At 36.3% G+C, this 14735-nt stretch overlaps 2 protein-coding genes across 8 annotated transcripts in view; both read left to right on the top strand.

Annotated features, from left to right (window-relative positions):
- Positions 1–46: 46 nt before the first annotated feature.
- On the top strand, positions 47–4966 carry LOC144855483 (cadherin EGF LAG seven-pass G-type receptor 3-like). The gene is made up of 3 exons (XM_078713367.1): positions 47–2626; positions 3346–3852; positions 4121–4966. The coding sequence occupies exons 1-3, from the start codon at positions 547–549 to the stop codon at positions 4927–4929; spliced, it is 3396 nt and encodes a 1131-aa protein (XP_078569493.1). The 5' UTR covers positions 47–546; the 3' UTR covers positions 4930–4966.
- Positions 4967–6983: 2017 nt separating this feature from the next.
- Positions 6984–14735, top strand: part of LOC144855481 (cadherin EGF LAG seven-pass G-type receptor 1-like) — an 89411-nt gene continuing 81659 nt past the window's right edge. For all 7 annotated transcript variants that reach the window (XM_078713364.1, XM_078713365.1, XM_078713363.1 and 4 more), the window contains exons 1-2: positions 6984–10128; positions 10406–11176. In XM_078713364.1, the coding sequence (XP_078569490.1) occupies positions 7179–10128; positions 10406–11176 (3721 nt within the window). In that variant the 5' untranslated portion in view covers positions 6984–7178. The remainder of the gene's footprint in view (positions 10129–10405; positions 11177–14735) is intronic.

Here is a 14735-nt window from a genome sequence, read left to right as displayed (position 1 = left end):
TAGCAAATGAAGTTAAAGGACGTGTTGCCCCTACATTTACTAGTACCACAGGTGGAAATAATAAAGATCAATCGATGGGTTCCTGTAGGGCCTGGGAATTTTCTGATCGTCTGCTTATAAAATAAACTTTGTAACCCGAACTTTACACAATATTTGTTGAGGCCTATGTCCACGTCATATTTACTGAGTGAATTATATACAACTTGTGTGGAACATAAACATAATTAGGTCTACAGATAGACACATCACCGTGGACTTGTGCTCTGTTTTGTAATGATTTGCACTCTAATGCAAACATCATGTATAATATTTTTTTGCGACTTTAGACTCATGATTCTATGAAATAGGCCGGCAGTCATCGATCATAATCGACCAATAAGTTAGTAGATGGCGCGCTTTTTCCGGAGAGGACTATCTAAACCGTCGTTTGTGAACTATGCTCATTGTAATGTTTGATTCCCCACGATAACTGGCCCGAGTGAGCTCAGAAGAGCAAGGCTGACAGGCCTACCATGTGTATCTGGTTGTAGAGTTTACAAAGACACAATGGATTTTACCTTTGTATTAGTTTTTATGATTAGTTATCTTTGTCCGTTTACATATGGCTATTCACCGCCTGATTTCAGTCAAACCTCTGAACATCGAACGCTGACAGATTTCGACCCAGACGGCAGCGGCTCAGAAGATTTTGGTAATGACATTTACAAAATCCGTTTTACTTCTGATCGGTTTAATTTTACAATTCCAGCAAGTGCTGAACCGGGTTACACAATCGGGAGAATAACTGTAGTTGAGGACGATCCGTCTCGTGATTATACTGGAATAGCATATCAACTTAGAACAGACAATGGCTTAAGTAAAGATTATTTTTATGTTGAACCAAATACTGGAGTCATACGGGTTATTAAGCCAGGGGTTGATGTTTTAAAGACGCATTTATTTATAGTTACTGCTACAGACGTCAATTCATTAACATCGCCAATGGCGCTTGCAGTTCTGACTATTGACGTCTTAACGGTAGGAAACTTTTACACACCAGTGTTTGAGCAGTTGCGATATAGAGCTTCGGTTGCGTTTGAAGTTAGTAAAGGAACAACGATTTTGACCGTCAAAGCAACCGATAAAGACAACGATGAAAACGGGCAGGTTACGTACAAACTCTTGAATCCAATGCATAGGAACAAGATATTCAGGTGCAAAAGAAACGGTGAAATCGCCAACAAAAAGATATTTGGTGTTGATAGAATTGGAGATTATACGTTAATCATTGAAGGAAGTGATGGTGGTAACCCGCCAAAGACGTCTACGACCAAAGTAAAGATATCAGTGTATGACGTCAGACCAAAGTTTTTGTCGGTGAATTATACAATGACAATCGCTGAAAACACAACAATAGATTCGAAAATTGGAGAAGTTAGGGCAACGTCGTGGCAACCGTCTGATCAACAAGCCAACATCTCGTATAATATCATTAATGGAAGTATTTATTTTAAAATCAACCAATCAAGTGGAGAATTATATTTAAGAAAGAGTTTAGAAATTGATCTTATGAGTTATCGTATGCTTGTGCGCGCGCAACAGGTCGGTTTTGCTTTACGTGTGAAGGATACGGCAGTAATTGTTAATGTGGACAAACCTTTCATTCAGAGATACAAAAGTTCGTTTAATTTATCAATACCAGAGGACACACCCACTAATTCCCAAATCCACAAATTTGATTATAACGCGGAAGTTTCAAGTTATAAGATGTTGAACTCTAGTGAAGACTTGCCTTTTCGAATAGATGAAACGACTGGATCAGTGTTTACAACATCTGGTTTAGATAGAGAGACTATTAATTTGTATGTTTTTAAAATCCAGGTGGAATGTGAGTCACCATATATTGTTCGCATGCGTATCTTGATAAAAGATGTCAATGACAATCAACCTGTGATTGAAAATTGTCAAGACAAAATACAATTGCATGACACTACTCTAGGAACTGAGGTCACTCGTCTGATAATTTCTGATGTCGACTCTGTCGACGATATTTCGTTTCGAATTAAGTTTGGAAATAAGGGGAATGTGTTTAAGATATCCATAAATGAAAATGGAGTTTCAGTTCTAATTTCTAAGCAAATTGAACTTCGCAAGTATGATATAACATTGACGGCATCTGACTCTGTGCATGAGTCTATTTGTAACATTACTATTGAAATTATAAACAGAAACACACCTCTTTTTGAAAATTGGATTTATAATGCGTTTTTGTATGAAAATCAATCTGTTGGCAAACGCGTTTTGCAGGTACGAGCTACCGATAATGACGCGGGCGTAAACGGTTACGTAACATACTCGATGAAATTCAATCCTTATTTTACCATTGATCAATCGACGGGAGAAATTTTTACGGCTGCGACGTTAGATCGTGAAATCATTGACCGCCATGCTTTCAATATAACTGCTACAGACGGGGGTGAACCACCTAGACAAAGCTGGACGACAGTAAATATTTTAGTGGTTGATATGAATGATAACCGACCCCGGTTTTTGAACTTACCGTATTTTGGAGTGGTACAGGAAAATAACAACAACTCAGTCTATGTTATAAAAGTGGAAGCCACCGACAAAGATAACCATACTTCTGGTAAATATGGTCTTTATTCAAATTGTGTGAAGTGTGGTTGATTGTATAGCGACTGGTGGAAAATTAAATGAATTCAGACTATAGACGTCATTCTTATAGCAGATTATTCTGGTGTATAGGCAATATTTTCAATAGCATCAGGCACATTCCTAATTACAGCGCCACATATTTTACCAAATTTTAGCTTAATTTAACATTGAAATAATTCCTATGTGTATGACGTAATCTTGCCAAGTTCTAAAGAGGTAGTAGGCATTCTATTTTAATATCTTTCCAACAAGGCTTTCAGAGGTGGAGGAGGGTAGGGGGGTCCTAAGGACAATTTGGCTTAGTTATTAACCCAGGTAAGTTGGTTCATACCCACCGAAATTAACTGTGCCCATGCAACCAACGTACTTGGATACATGAAAGTGTAAACGGCACTATAGAGGATCGACCATGTCAACATTTGTACTTAGGCCTACTATGCCTATTGTTTTTTTCCAATAAGGATATTAGCAAATTAGTAAAATCTTGCTACTTGAGATTTTCGGCAGAACTCAATTTCACAATGGGATAGTAATAAGACGGTGATGCCTTATGGCCTAGTAATGACGATGTCGTGGTGCTGAGAATGTGATGATGAGTTTAGGTTGGAATGATGGCAAGCGGCGTAATTGAAAACTATTAGTAAAGCGATGAATAGATAGAAATAACCAAGATTTTCTTCTTTTTTTCAGCCAGCATAACTTATAGTTTACAAGAAAACACGTATAGCGTTTACTTTGTTATCGATGCTAAAACGGGTGAAGTTAAAACCAGAGAAAACCACAGCCTTGATAGAGAACTCACACCAGAGTTCAACCTTTTGGCCACAGCATCAGACGGAACCCATCAGACTTCCACACCTATCCATATCAAAGTTACAGACGTTGATGATAACCCTCCGCGCATAGTGTCACCGACAGAGTATGAAGTACATGAAAACAGTAGAAGTGGAACTTACATCGGAAAGGTAGAACTTTCCGATCCTGATGATGAGATAAGTACGCCTGTGCGATTTCGTTTGAGTAAACAAGACTCAAAGTTCTTTAATATTGGTACAACATCGGGAGTTTTGGTGACAAAACGAAATTTGGCACAGCGAAACAAGAATGTTTATGACAGGCTAGAGATTGTTGCGACATGCGGTCAATACACGATTCAAGAACCACTTGTGATTCGAGTCATAAGAAATATGACATCAGGTAATTCATGAATTTTGACGTGTCTTTCCAATTTTTCCAATTACAAGATTACAATTACAAGAACAAGATGCTTCAATAAAAATTACTTTTCAAACATTTTCTATTCAGTACATTTTAAGAATAGACTTTAGACTCTATCGAGAAAGAGCCAATACATTACACATCAACATTTTAAACGAGGTATGAAATTGACAATTAATGATAGAGTTTATTGCATTAACACTATCAAATATATATTTTAACTAGTTGAATTTTTGTTTTTTTGCAGAACCGGTTACATTTTCACCAGAAACTTTACAAAATAAAACTTCACAGACTACTTTATTCTACACTATAGACGCATCAATACCGCTTAATGATCAAATTCGTGATGACATCACGTCAACAGTTGACGTCACACCAACTACTAACGCCACACCAACACCTGGCGTCACTCCAACACCTGGCGTCACACCAACACCTGGCGTCACACCAACACCTGGCGTCACACCAACAACTGGCGTCGCACCAACACCCGGCGTCACACCAACACACGGCGTCACACCAACACCCGGCGTCACGCCAACACCCGGCGTCACGCCAACACCTGGCGTCACACCAACAGACGACGTCCCATCAACGACTGACGTCACATCATTAGTTTCACCTTTAAGATTACATTACGCAAATAGCACCGGTTCAACTACTGCAGTTCCAGAAGTAGATTTACAGACGACCCCGGAATCTTACCAATGGTCAATAAATACAACTTCCCATATCTCTACCGCGGGATCCTTAGAAAAAACCACTGTGCCGGTCTATACAAGTACAGTCACGTCATCTCCACCAGACAATATTGATGATAACAACAACAAATGCCCTTGTGACAATTATAATGAGGAGCAAAGACAACTGACAACGAAGATTTTGAAGACAAAATTAGAAACACAAGAGACGGAGTTAAGAGTTCGCCAAATGGAGAGACGTGTTGCCTCAATGAGACTGAGATATTGGACACAGCAGCTAAAGGCAGCAGAAGATAGAGAGTGTGGAGTGCCAGCTGTCTTGTCAGCACATGAAATCATTGGAGACGTATGAGGCTCGTTTTAATTATCTTCTGTGGGTACGCTTTCTGTGGGAAAAGACATAATATTGAAACTATGCTAGATCGACAGCATACAGTTTTGTTTTAATTTAAATACTAGTCAAGGGACATCCAGCTTTCTTGAAGGCTTTTCGACCAGCTGGTTAGGAGTCCGATGTATAGACAGTGTGGTGGTACACGAGATCATGTGAGGACTAATGTGCATTGTGCACAACACCTACTAGAATTGTCAATATATCATGGGAAACCCCAGAAAATAATTCATGATAAGAATAACTAATATGTTTTACTTCTAATTTCGTTGACCATGGATAAATATAAGATTTGTATCGGTGCCTAAGCACTGTGGTCAATCAAACAAGCACGCTCTTGGAACTTTGCCGTGGCCCTCTATATAGCAAGTTAAGTTAATCCACTGGTAATATCGTAATAAATATCAATTTTATTTTTTATAATTATCAAGTTTATAAATCGTATACTAAACTATATATACTGTACATATTCCGGGGTAGAGGCGTTACTCCCTAAGGACATGTGACCCACTAAAGTCTGCATACATCTTTTAGAATCTCTTCTCCCAGAAGTGCTTTGGGGGTTGCGCATGCCCGATCCGAGTTTCCAAATGCCCATTTTTTCAGCCGTAGTAAGTATAAGCTTCCCCGTGATACAGTTTCCTAATGCTTTCCTCCTCTGAAATATAACTGCCTAAAAGGCGCGGCAATGGAATGTGGGCCTAATGCCTTGTCTACTGGAAAACATGCATACGAAATGAAGAAGTAGCCGAATATACTGTACTGCACGTGCACCCAACCCATCAATGTAAATTAAAATGCAACGTTTCAAATATACTTATCCATCAAACCTGAAGAAAAACAACCTGTATAATGTATTACAATAAAACAAATGTATATAATAATTATAAATAAATATAAATTAGAAGGTGATTTCTCTATTGTATTTTTTTGCCAATTCAATAAAACGTTAAAGATGCATTGTGTCAACATGAACAATGAACTTCAATAAAATCAGTTCTGGCATAGGCCATTTTGCAGTTTATTTAATCCATTTCATAGAAAAAAAAAATTATTTCACTTATAAAATGACAAACATTTTACTAAACACTTGTTGCTATATTCAATTCAAAAAATAATAACAACAAACATGTTAACAGTTAAAGGACAGTGCTCAGATTTAGGCAGGGTCGAAGAATTTATATTAGGGACTTTACGAAACACGACGGTTAGAGGAGGACCTAACACAATAACAAACCATCCTGCCATAAACAGACAAAAATGGAAGCAAATTGTGGAAAGCGTAATGTCGAAATGACGGAAAACATTAAGAAGAAGAAGGGGAGGACGTATACTTTTCAGAGCAGACTTAACATTATTTATTGACACCGCATTTCTCAGTTTTGAGGGAAGCATACTGTATTCGAATAGGTTAGTGCTCTGTAGATAAAAGAAAAAAGGAAAAGCGACGACAAATTTCCTCTTACTTAATACTGTCACTTCGAGTATATCGATTTGGAATTCTGACAAGGTATTCAGGAGCAAGACCATTTGCAGAAATAATATAATATGCCTATATTTAGTTTATAAAAGTACAAGCTTTTTCCCAATGTGTTTTGAAAGATCATGCATGGGTGCATGTTCTAGTTTGTTTTTTTTTCTTTTACTAAGCGCTATTTTCTTAGCGCTTAGTAAATTTCAATACATAAACAGATTCAACAATCAAAAAGCACAGAAACGGCAAAAATAAGGACGTCACCTGGACATTTACATTTTTATAAATTACTGTGCATAAGTAACTTCTGAGATTTTTTCCGTTTATTTGTTATTATTATTATTGAAATTATTATATTTTAAATACTTATTTGTTTATTTGCCTACAGTATTTCTAATTTAATATTTTTAGAACAGCAGCAGTAAAGCAAATTGAATGTGAAAGTTATCTAGCGCCCTCTTTAATAACTTATTTTAAACTGGGCATCGTGTGAATTGTAAGTATGTGCTTGGGTAAACAGTGAATGAAGCGAGCCGTTGCTGGTAGTACTACAGGTAGATTTTACCGAACGCTGTGGATTTACTGGAATTACGTTGACTACTTGTATTTTAAATTCCAATGGATTATTAGTGTCTTTTTTAAAGATGGATACAGGAACGTAAAGATGATTCGTTATTTTAAGTCATAGAAGATATTACGGAGAACGTACTTGTTGAATTTAAGCATCGCTTGCTTTATGGGCGAATGCTCAGGCGGTAGGGTTTGTTTGTATTCGGTAGACAAAATGGGGTACCACCGCGGACTGATCGCATATCTGAAGTGGTTTTTATGTGGAGGGTTTATTTTACTAAATGTTTACCCCACCCATGGGTATAACATACATATTTCAGACTCGATCGAGATTGACGAACTAATTTTCAATGCAACGGTCGGCGAACATTGGAAGTACAATTTTTTTGATAAAATGAGTTCCAGTTTGGGAAAATACTTGTTGAGTTTATCACCCGAATCAGGAGAAATTCGATTAAAACGAAATATAAACTGCTTAAATCAATTGCCAAAATTTCATAATCCGTTCACTATTTACATTGAAGCTACAAATAAACGGACTTCTTACAGTAAATTAGATTCTTATATAGAAAATAGTCATGCAACTGTGTACTCGCTTGTCCCAGTTACAGTACATGTTCATGGAAAAAATTGTCATTGGAGAGCAAACGTGCAAAGGACTTCATATCTTGGCAGAGATGTTGATTCAGAGTTTTGGCCAAAGGCAGAACATATGATAGTTGTTAATTATCCGCCAGGAAATTGTTTTCAAGCTGGATCACCAATCGTTCCTTTGTACGACTTCCTCCCTGCATCGTTTAAGGATTGTCCTGATTTACTTTACTCCGTTTTGGATCATTACGGTACCCACATTAGTGTGATTTTAGACCCGCTTACAGGAGAACTTAAAGCCTGGCCTGCGCAAACATTTTGTTTTAACAACACTCAGTATGTTGAAATGCATTATAGTCTTGGTTTACATGCTGGAACACAGTGTAATGCTGCGCGTGATTACAGTCTGTTTCTCATTCCTGTTAAGTTAACCATTTCAGCGGCATCTTTTAAAGATCCAACTATGTTGACATTTTCCGGCTCTGAAATTAAAGAGCCGAAAAGAAGAAGATTACGACGGTCGACACGCAACTCCAATCCTCGTTTTGCGCAGAATATCTACACAGTGACTGTTCCTGAAAATGAGGATGCTGGCTATATTGTTGACACAATCACTGCCTCGGATAGCGACTCTGGTGCTGATGGAGTAATCACTTACACAATGGAAGCACTCACAGATGGCAGAAGTAACTCTAGATTCACAATCGGAGAAACAAATGGCATTATCCGGACTCAGGCATCTTTAGATAGAGAGTTTATTTCCATGCATACTTTCAGTATTAGGGCAACAGATGGTGGTTATCCACCAGGAAACGGAGTAACCATGTTAACTATCAATGTTGTGGATAAGAATGATCACACACCTGATTTTGAGTCAGACCATTATCATGAACAAATCAATGAAGGGCTGATAGCTGGAACTGTAGTTTCAACCGTACATGCTGTAGATTTTGATGATGGAACAAATGCTGAAATTACTTATGAGATCTTAAATCCTGAGCCTCCAAATGATGTCTTTTCAATTCAGAGTTCTGGGGCTGTGACAACCGGAAGGAAGTTGGATAGAGAGACCATTGACACTTACAACCTCAGTATCCAAGCTTCTGATAATGGCAATCCATCTCGAAGTAACACAACTCAAATGACAATCACTGTACTGGATGTTAACGACAATACTCCACAGTTTATGCAAAGGAATTACGAAATTGATGTCGAAGAAAACACCAATACTAATAATCAAGTCCTTTTAAGAATTGTTGCCACGGATAAAGACTTGGGTCGTAATCAAGAGGTACGGTACAGAATATACAGTGGCAATGAACGCGGCCTTTTCATGATTGACAGTATAAATGGAGATTTAACTCTGATACAGGAGTTAGATTATGAGGTAGAGAGAACCCATCGTCTTGTTGTCAAGGCACTGGACAGTGGTGCTCAATCATTATCGAACACCACACAAGTCCTTGTGAATGTCATTGACATCAATGATAACGCACCAACTTTTACTGGGAACGTCTTTCAACAATCTGTGTCCGAGAACGTTGACGTTGGCCATGAAGTGATGGAAGTCATTGCTTTTGATCAAGATTCGGGAGAAAATGGCAGGTTGACGTTTAGTATTATAGAGACGGATTCTGATTTTCCATTCACAATTGAAACTGTTGGTGGTCGTGTATTTATTACAACATCCTCGCAACTTGATCGAGAATCTAATGAAATATATCAATTTACCGTTAAAGTAGTAGATGGCGGGGATCCTCAACAAAGTGCAACAACTAGAGTTATAGTTAGAATAACTGACATCAACGATAACCCTCCGAGATTCTCTCAGCAGTCTTACCAAACTGTAGTTGATGAGGACGCCGGTATCCCTACACTTGTCATCACAATTGTTGCAGATGATCCAGACCTCGATAACTATGTTTCGTACCAGATTACCGCAGGGAATTTACGCAATCGATTTAACATCCGGACGCAGGAGAACAAAGGTGAAATATCAGTTGTCCAGCGATTGGATTATAATCAAGAAGGGCGTTTTGCCTTGACCGTTGAAGCATCTGATGGTCAGCTATCGGATACATGTGTGGTATTTATTAATGTTTCCGATGCCAACACTTATGCTCCGGTTTTTAATCAAGCGCCTTATAGTGCGAATGTACCTGAGGATGTTTCAGTCGGTACCAAAGTGATAACCGTCGAAGCTGTTGACAACGACATTGGGGAAAATGCTCGTATAACATATTCAATGGACTTTGAGCAAACCTTTGAAGTTGACCCAATAACTGGAGATGTGAAGACAAAATTGGAACTCGACCGCGAAAATCAAATTAGTTACAGTATACGTGTAATAGCAAGTGATCATGGGAACCCTATCAAATATGGGTATACCAATGTTGAAATTACGGTTACAGACGTAAATGATAACGATCCAGTTTTTCAATTTGACTCGTATTCGACGGATGTAAAAGAAAACGTAAATCCACATCATAGTGTGATCCAAATAAGTGCAAGCGATCGAGATGAGGGTAAGTTTAATACAATTTAATACCCAACCCAATTTTAGTAAGTCGAGAAACACTGTACAGTGTGTTATCTACAGTATTGACTGTACACTCCTGTATAAAAAATGTTGAAACTTGGTTTATTCTATATGACTATAATCTAATCCTACATGCTCGAATATAATTCCACCTCCTAATTTCGGCTAAATTTGAAGAGCAATGGCTTTGCTATTGTTCGTACTGTACAACCCATGTTTCATATATTATAGTGTTAAGTGATATGGATTTTATATTTTTTCAGGTACATTTGGGACAATAAGCTATACATTTGATGGTGGTAACGATGGTGATGGTAAATTTGATATTGATCCAGCGAGTGGTCAAATACGAACTTGTCCCGACTGCAGATTAGATCGTGAAGAGGTATCGGTCTACAATCTTGTTGCCATTGCAAGAGACGGAGGACTGCGGGAGACGGCAGTTACCATACTTGTGACGTTACTGGACGTAAATGACAATGTTCCTGTATTTACCAACGAAAATCCCACAATGAACATTGAGGAAAATAGCGACTTGGGATCTTTAGTAGGAACTATTCGAGCCACTGATGATGATACGGGCGCTAATGCTTTTATTATTTACGAGATTACTTTTGAAGAAGTAGCAGACCTCTTCTCCCTCGATGCATACACGGGAAAAATAACCACTAACGGTAACATAGACTACGAGGCTCGTAGTACGTACTCGCTGCAAATCAAAGCAACCTCTGACCCCTTCTTTTCGTATGCCACGTTAATCATATACGTTGACGATATTAACGATAATTCCCCACTACTTGAGAATTTTGACATTTATTTTAATAATTACGTTGGCCATTTTCCGAAAGGTGAGACCATAGGAACTGTCCCGGCACGAGATCCTGATGTCAACGACAAACTTAGCTACCATATTGTTGACGGTAACAGAAATAACATATTGTTTTTGGATAGTGAAACTGGAGGTATAAAATTGAATCCTGATTTAGAAGACTCTAATATTCCAGGTGTCGTGCCATTTACTGTGAAAGTTTCAGGTAAGTCTACATCTTAGCCTACTGTTTGTTACTGTATATGACCGTGTACAGTCTCATTAAGCCTGGGTAGGAAATTTGTCAAACATAGGATGAGATATAATCTATATTAACAATGGGCTTACCTAAGTCTTGTGTCTGAAAATTAGGGGTGAGATTAAACTTGAGTATGGGAGATCGGTCATGTACAGTATGTTTTTCATTATAAATCTTTGTCTACACTATCAAACTTTTTGTGTTGTGCCCATATGGACATAATGTCATATCACTACCATATTTAAGCATATTGCTACCATATTTGGAGACGTCATCACATTTTTTTAAAGTTATACAGTATAAATCCAAAATTAACTGGGTCTGTGTTGAAATCACAGGCATGAAATTGTTTTTACTTTTCTTCAGCAGTATATTATTTTTCATTGATTGATAAAAACACATTTAATGCCTATAAAAATGTTGTTTTGTTTTATAATTTATGTTTTAAAAAATACTCAATGTTTGTTGATTGTGACAATTTGTGTTTTTTATTTTATTGTACATTATTTATCACAATAAAAATAATACTACGACACGCTTCAAAATTACTGTCAGTCTTGCAAACAATAAAAGATTGCATCTTTTTAACGTTACATCACAAAGGATTCTACAGGATATTCTTTTAATGCAAAGTTGATCAACCAAAACTGTTAAATATTTTGTATAAAGCCCTGAATTGACTGTCCCTTTATCAACCTGTTCATTGCTACAGTATTTATATATTATATATTTGCTCAATATATATAACTGTAAGTCAAAACCTGTTTAGATCAAGATAAATCAGATCTCTTTTAATGCTGTCCCAATATCGAAAACCCTGTGTTTTTTCTAAATAAAATTTCAAAATAATATAACATTTCTAAAACTACTAAATTATACTGATTGTATGTTCCATCGTCATCATATTATTTCAAAAACTTCTGGTTTTGTGAAAGTCTATATTCAGGAGAGCTCCACGATTTGAAAGCCCAGCAACACTTTGTATAGGCACATTACAATAGGCACATCAACAAAATCCCTACAACAGGCACTTTGTATGCTATCACCAGGAGGTATTGTCCAGTGTCACCTTTAGTTACACCCTTTCAGGCCATGTTCATTGTTAAGATAATGAGGTCTATGCCTGCCCTTGCTGAGGCATTGTTTAATCAACTGGGCTGTTGTTCTCCTGTGTGTTTGATATCTAGTGGTCTTTTACATGAAACCTAAATAGGATTGTAATTAATACACTCCTAATGACCTTTTCACTATCCTACTCTAGGCGAGTATTTATCATCATTTTTATTTTAGAAATAAAGGTCACCAAAAACACCACTCAAAAACAACTTTTCTAAATTTCTATACAGTATACAATCTATAATTTAGTAGTTTTAGAATTGTTTTTTTATTTACTAACTACACTATTTCAACAACTGCACATACAGTATTGTTACTGTGATTCACAGGGACTGTCGCAAGTTATTGTTTGTTATATCTTGATATTTTATCAAATTTTACCCACAAGTCAACAGTAGGAAGTCCAAAGAACAATTTGGCAAAATATTTGCACTATGATTTTGTCATGTTATTATGTACAATCTACATTTTGATATTAACTTATATCCATGATTATGATAAATTATTTTAAAAAATTATCAACAAACTCACTTTAATTTATAAAATTATACTTACATATATCGTTATACTGTAGGTAACAGTAGTTGTTGACTGGGTTGTTTAAATCACTTTCTAAATGCTACATGCTAAATTATTTGCACCCACCATCAAGTGTGGTAGTACATGGTTTTTCAACAATTAAGGGGTGGAATTATAAACAGATTTTATTAAAAAGTCTTGGTCCATATTTAACCTAAATTATGTGTCGGGGATTTATACTCAGGCATGGGATTATACTTAGATCATATTAAAAAAAAAACTTTTTCACCTGTATATAAAAGTAGTTACACACACATTTTAAAATGCTTGTGTAGACTTCCTTTGTTGGATTTAACCTGTCGCCTCTTGTGTTAAAGATTGAAAGACGTTAACAAAAGCGTTGCTGGTTACTTTCACGTGATTGAACATATCCACATTATAACTTCCTTTACCATTGTGCTTGTCGGACAAACACAAAACATACTTTTAGACTAATATTATTACTAACAGTAAGTTTACATTAGGTGTTTGTTGACGGTTGCTAGACAATTTAACCATGTAATTAATTTACTTAATTGGTCTGTTTTATTGCTTGCAATAAATATACCAAATGATATAATTATGATAGCAGATTTGGTTGCTAGATTGAAATAATAATGTAATTACACATTTTAATACCTTGGATACCTTGTAATTTACATTTAAAAAGAATAGTTTTTAAATTAATTATACAGTACTGTAGTTGGCATTAATACAGTATTCATGTAATAAGTTGCTATGCAATCAAGGTCATAGGTTCATACCTTGGGCTGCTGTTACAGAAGGCTGGGGAATATTAAAGCTATTAAATGACAACCTTGCATCAACCATAAAAGACCTAAATAGCCCACATTGATAGACATTTGCAAAATTCGCAAGTATTCTCAAATGTACTTACTGTAGTATGAAGTACAAATTATGTCAGAGTAGGGCAAAACATCTGACCAATTACTCAACTCCCTGACGCAAAGCTACTCCATAGTAGTTTAATACAATTAAATTATTAAAATTTAAGGCATGTTGATAGAGAACTATAGGGATGGGTATCGAACATTTTGGGGCTGAGGGGAAAAACAGTTACAGTACCTATATTAGGTACTCTTGTTCCATTTGAAATGAAGGTACGGCAGGTACTGTAAAGGCCTTAAAAAAAAGATTAAGGGGGGACGATTTCTGCAGCACATCTTGCTCAAGTTTGATTCCCACTAGAACGCAATGGAATTACGTACACATAACACACTAATTCAATTCAAAAGACATTTATTTACATCCAAAAAACAACAAGTAAAAAAAACAGTTTGGATTATCTGTCGAATCACTTGTGTTGTGTTTAACAATTAATATTTCTATAAATAAATTAAAAAAATGTTAAATACAAAATAGTAATTGTGATGGGAGTGAATATGAATGTAGAATCGTAGTGTTTAATAACAGACTAATTTATATGCTGGTTATAAATATGTAGAAATCAAAAGCCTGTAGGCCTAAGGTTTTCGTGTTTAATATTGTAACCAGTACCATTCAAAGTGACGTAATGTAAATATTAGGCCCAGCATTGTATACACTATAATATATGATAAAAGAAATGATGTGCGTTTTGATAATTCAAATACGTCTTTTGCAGAAAACTACAATAGTACTGGATTTGAAAAGAAGGTTGTGAAGGTACAATAATGTACAAAGATTAATACTAGTAAAACTTTTGACACAATAACTGATAAGATCATCTGATTATGTCATTATTAAAAGAATTTTGTCTATTCTTTTGAAAGTAGACAAGAAATATTTCAATACTGTTGAATTTGTACAGGTTATATTGATAGTTTTATTAGGTGTTCAGTCTCAATTTCAA

Source organism: Antedon bifida, chromosome 11, assembly GCF_963402885.1.
Source record: "Antedon bifida chromosome 11, ecAntBifi1.1, whole genome shotgun sequence".
Classification (NCBI taxonomy): domain Eukaryota; kingdom Metazoa; phylum Echinodermata; class Crinoidea; order Comatulida; family Antedonidae; genus Antedon; species Antedon bifida.
This window is presented reverse-complemented; position numbering and strand designations above follow the sequence as displayed.

Coding starts and splice junctions, on each gene's coding strand:
- LOC144855483 (XM_078713367.1), top strand. CDS start 547: ATGGATTTTACCTTTGTATTAGTTTTTATGATTAGTTATCTTTGTCCG. Junction 2,627..3,345: donor CAAAGATAACCATACTTCTG/GTAAATATGGTC, acceptor TCTTTTTTTCAG/CCAGCATAACTTATAGTTTA. Junction 3,853..4,120: donor CATAAGAAATATGACATCAG/GTAATTCATGAA, acceptor GTTTTTTTGCAG/AACCGGTTACATTTTCACCA.